General features: G+C 42.3%; 1 protein-coding gene across 1 annotated transcript in view; it reads left to right on the top strand.

Annotated features, from left to right (window-relative positions):
- Nucleotides 1–552: 552 nt before the first annotated feature.
- rnf122 (ring finger protein 122) overlaps nt 553–5,609 on the top strand; it is a gene marked incomplete at both ends in the record, with an annotated part of 47,702 nt that continues 42,645 nt past the window's right edge. Inside the window, one exon of the mRNA XM_084440003.1 lies at nt 553–577. Coding sequence (XP_084296129.1) covers nt 553–577 — 25 coding nt within the window. The remainder of the gene's footprint in view (nt 578–5,609) is intronic.

Below are 5,609 nucleotides of genomic sequence, written 5' to 3'. Positions count from 1 at the left end.
TGTACGACCTCAGAGATTGATGAGAAACATTCTTGTGTTTTTTTGTGCCTCCATGCGGGGTCATACCTCAGTTTTGTGGACATTGTCACTACAGCTGAGTTCCACACACCAGCACAGACGGACAAAAGGCGGCCAGCAACGATTGGTCCGCATTGCTGTCGGTCATGTTTTCAGGGGCGGGATGAGAGTCACAGCTGCCCTGATTCCTCTTTCTTCATGCTGGCTCAGTAGAGACAGACAGGCCAGTACATAACGGTAGACTATTTCTCTGAATTCAGGAAATATAAAATGAATGCTTTCGTTCAAGACAGTCACACCACAGGATCGTAGATGAATCACTGCGTCGTCTAATAAACCCCCCTCGCCGTAGCGCTTGTTATAACTTTAAATTGGAGCTTAATAAATGCATCATCACTTTATCCCTAACCTGACATCCGAGGTGTGAAGACGAGCAAACGTCGTCTCTTCAGAGGCTGGACTGGGGGAATTAACGTTTATTTGTTGATAAACAAGACTTGATTTACATCAACAACAACCACCTCCGGTGCATTGATGCACCCGTTTCAGTGGTGTAACGGTGAGTCATGCTGTAGCAGTAGATTCACATCATATGATGGTGATGCTGGAAATGCTTCAACTGTAGCCTACTCTGTTGTCTAAATTCAACCATTCTTTAGATCCTTGCTGCAGTGGCTTTGGAGTAGGCTTAGCTGTTTTGTTGTAGGCTAGTCTGTTCTGAATTTAGAATTCTGTTTTCATGTAGCCGTAGGCTATATCTATCGATCAATTATTGATTTTCTTCATACTTTATTTATGTAGCCGACTCAAGCACACTGCTGTCAACTTGAGTTTTGTGAAATTCTTCAATCTGCGCATGAACTGTTAGAATATATTTACCAACTATCTTGACTTCCTCGGCTTACTTCAGCCAATTGACTGACTGTTACTGGGAATTGCAAGTGTTGAATAGCCTGTGTGATGGGAGCTCTTTGGACTAGTCTCTCCTCCACACTCTCTCAGCCCGTCTCTGAATGGACCAGTGTCTTTAAGCCCTGTGGGTTTCTGTCAACACTCCAGATCCGATGCCCTGCGCTCATAGTAACAACACAGACTTCTCTGTATGGAGGTGCGGGTCCGGCCCTGGCTACTCACACCCTCCCAGAACAGCGCAAGTCTTTCTCATCAGGATTATTGCTGTCAGCGTGTGATCAGGCCACCGTGGTGAGGAGAGGCTGCTGGAGGAGGAGGAGGAGGAAGGCTCAGGCTCCCTGGGTTCTGGTGTGATTCAGTGTAGTGTTGTTCCTTCCTGCTGTTTCGTCACAGAACCGTCACACACACACACAGCCACACACACACAGACGCACACACATACACACTAGTGCTGTAGTTTGGGGTTTGTCAAAGAATCGGGTAAGCTAAGGTGAACTTTCATGTTACAAAGCACATCACTGGAGAGACACCACAATAGAACACATCTTGTATGACAGCAGCGTGTGTTGTCCAGGTGGCGTCTACGCGTTTCGCAACCCAGTTTAGCGATAGCACCATTGAGTTTAGGGTTAAGGAAGACCCTAACCCCTAACCCTAACCCTACACCTGACCCTCACCCTAACCCTAACCTTAACCCTAAACTCTATGGTGTTCTTGCTAAACTGTTGCGAAAAGTAATCTCTCGTCCCGGTCTGTGGTCGCTAGTACGGCTGCTTCTTAAAGTCCAGGTTAACCCAGTTCAAATTTTTGTTATGAGCTTCACACACCACAGGAAAACATGTCATTAACCACCCAGCCAAATCTGAGTGATTAAAAATGTCGCTAAGTATATAAAATAAGGCTTCAAAATCGGTAAAAAATCAGCAGCATTCTCTGGTCTGAGACTGTGGGGGCGTGTCTGCTGAAGGCACCGAAGCCACACCCAATTGCGTGGGGAGGGGGTGTGGAGGGAAGAACCTGTCAAATAGTACCATTCTCTGGTCTGCATATTGTCACACTGGCACGCCGTCTCTTTTGTGGTAGGAAGGTACAGCTTTGTGAAAACAGAGAGGAGTTGAAATAACACTTGTCTAATGAGTCAAACGCACAGATGCTTCCTCCTAACCTACCTCCTGACAAACAACACAGGTAAAGCTGTAGCTACTCTATACCAACGCGCCAGTGTTACTGCCCTTAGATGCAAAATACAAAAACAGGCAACGAGGAATGTATGTGTCCAGATTTTACCAGACTAGGCTACTCTGTCTAATAAACTCCCCTCTGGAAGGGTCTTCAAGAACGGTACGGCGGATTGGCTACAACTCTGGTTTCTTTGTAGTGACGTTTATTGCGCTCATGCACACGCACACATACACGTCTCCCACAACCGTTAGCTACAGTTGGTAACTTAGAAGAAATAGAAATCGTAGTTAGGTTGTAAACCTGCAATACAACACAAACACACAAAACATACTTGGTATTAATAACAGGAATTACAACAATTAAATCGTGTATATACATTTTGTGACCCGAAACACTAACCATGCTAGCCTCAACACTCACCGACAAGCATACCGGTCCTGACAATCAGGTTAAAATGAAAAACCAACTGAAGTTAACGTCACCTAAAAATCCCTACGCCCCGGCGAACTACGCATGTCCTAACAGCCTGGAGATACGATATAGTTCCAATAATTAAGAAAGCATAATCAATCATAACATAACTTATTCGTAGATCACTAACTTCCCTGGAAAGTTCTACACCTCCCACTTGGTCTACTGATTTTCTATAAATCCAAGGAGACCACTATAAGCAGTCCAAACAAACTATTAAACACAAATTCACCCCATACTCAGGCATATAACATCACATTCTCAGATGTGCTTCATCACAATATAAACAACGGTTCAAGGTAGCCTTAAGGGGAGACACCCCAGGTGAATAGGAAAAAACAAATCCTTAATAGGTATCACCATCAAACTCCCCCAGTTTGTTAGGTACATTAAGGAGCATCTTTTTTGTATTACAAGTTTTCTGAAATCTTATGGATAAATATGCAAATTAGGCATTATATGCTCTAAATATGCGCTAATTTGCATAATTTCAGGAATCCATTTTTTTTAACTGGTTCAAGCCAGATTCAAAATTCTTGTTTCATTTTGTTCACATATCCCTATTCAAACTTTGTCCAAGGGGGATTTTTGATATCTCTTTTCTTCACTTCAGAAATCAGAAAATACTGTCAACAGTCATAAAAAGACCAATTTTCGCCATGTTTTAGGGATAAACTGTTATATAAATCAGGCTATGAATGAAATTTAAAAAATCCCCCTTGGACAAACTCTCAGAATATGGATTGGAACAAAACTGGAAAGTTAGGTGTATGTAGGTGCTAATCAAGTGGTGGTTTTGATGTCCCTAAGATGAGAAATAACTCATTTTGAGAAAACGGGCTTTGAAAATTTGTATTGTAAAAAACCATACATTTGCATTGTAAACCAATATTGACAAACACAATATCCAATCACATCATTAGTAACAACATTACACAACATCTGAAAACACATAGAAACAGAAAACTGAATAACACAGCATGTTGTGGATTCAGAATAGTCCAGGAGTAGACATTTTGTATAGAGAAGTAAGACCTGTTTGTTGGAAGCCCACTCACCACGTCAAGGTACAGCCCACGAGTGGGATGTTAGTAAGACGAGACTAGAGACGAGACAATGTTAGTAGGGAAGAGAACATTCCCTTTTAGAAAGCTTGTATTATTTTGTTAAACAGATCATGGACAAAGATAGACACATTTGACGAGGACATGCATGAGAAAACAGATTATCTAGCTTTTTGTGTTTTTTTAAGCGTTTTACATGGAGAAAATGAATGAATGAATGAACATGAAGAGTAAGCTGATTCATAAATACACAGGACAAGATGTGGTAAACAATGCAGGGTAAACACCAATAGAAGCTAAATATAGATTGCCAAACAAACAAGTGATATAACCATCGTCAAAAGCAACACCATAGGAGACATCAGGCTACGCCGTCATAGGTCTGCAGAGTCACTCCTCAGATGGCACCACACTAGCTATCAACAAAACTGTTCTAGGCAGCTGGTTTGTAGAACCCACTCAGCTGCAGTCTACAAAACTATTCTAAGCAGCTAGTTTGTAGATCCCACTCAGCTGCAGTCCCCAAAACTGTCCTAAAACCACAATATGTTCCTGGTGCGCATGGGGTTGTCATCAGTGAAGCAGACTACCCCATATTGCCGCCTTCATGTTGTCCACTGAACGCTGGTTATTGAGAATTATTGTGATAATTCTCAATAACTGTAATAATTTTGTAACATTTTGCATTTATTGGCAGTCAGCTTACCTACCTCTGGCTCCACATCTGCATATGCCTGCCTAATCTGCTCTCTGCTTCTGTGCAAGGACTCCAGACCTCTCTCTATTTCAGCAACTGAAATTAAAACAGTTTATTTGGTCAGTTTATGGATGCATGTAGAAATGCCACAGGTAGAGAGAGGGAGACTACTGTGCATATGTATAGGCTTCTGATATTGGCGAGAGAGAGAGAGAGAGAGAGAAAGAGGGAACACGTTTCAATAGCCTACCTGTCACCCTCTCTGTCATGTTTCTGATACGTTTTCAGATGAAGCCCTGGGATCCAACACTTTACTAATCTTTTGGAGAGCTGCATACCCCAACCCTAACTCGTGCGCTAAGAGGACCATCCTCACATTGACATCAAATGCAACATCATTCCTAGTTGTATCATGAAGCCAGTCGATGTGTAGACACTTTTGCGATAGCCATTTCTCACAAAGACTGCACTCTAAGAGCAAAGTACTACAGAACCCACTATTCTGAGGATCTATGTTAATTTTAAGACCAGTCTCTGCACAATTAGGACAAATCAACCCAGTTATCAGCTCATTCAAACGCGCCGCATCTCTCTGCTGCTCACTGGACATGCTAACGCTAGCCCCATCTCCCTGCTGCTCACTGGACATGCTAGCACCGGCTAATGACAACTTGCGCGAATAGGCACTTTATATCTCATAAATGTAAACCTTTCCATTTAGTTTCTCTTGTTTTCTGTTCAACCTTGCGGGCAAACACTGTTGTCATTGTTGCTTATTACGTTTAGAACGCTTTACAGACGGCATTATTTGGATTAGATATCAGGAAATGGAAACGTGTCACATGACGCGCTGAACCAATCACGTTCTCAGAAATCAACAACAGCCAATGAGATTTCACGGTTAGCATCAAACCCGCCTTTGTATTTCCACGATTGGTTGCTGATACAAATGAAACTATCAGGTTTGGTTGCGATAACATTGTGTTAGAGAGAGAGACCAATCCATAGATACCGGACATGACCCGGTCCAGACGAGAGAAAGGCTGCGAGACGTTGCGAAAAGATGCTAACTTTTGGTGATTTTAGGAAGAATCTACAGACGCAAACAGACTAAATGAAGTAAAATAAACATCTAAATGCGTATTTTTGATGTTTTATTTCCACTAGTATGAAAGAAGACATGTTATGGAAGCAAACTAGCACAAAATCTCAAATTTGACCAGGGCGTTGAAAAACGATGTTTTCACCTACCGTGTCTCCCCTTA

The sequence above is a fragment of the Borostomias antarcticus genome, assembly GCF_949987555.1.
Source record: "Borostomias antarcticus genome assembly, chromosome: 6".
NCBI classification, from domain to species: Eukaryota; Metazoa; Chordata; class Actinopteri; order Stomiiformes; family Stomiidae; genus Borostomias; species Borostomias antarcticus.
This window is presented reverse-complemented; position numbering and strand designations above follow the sequence as displayed.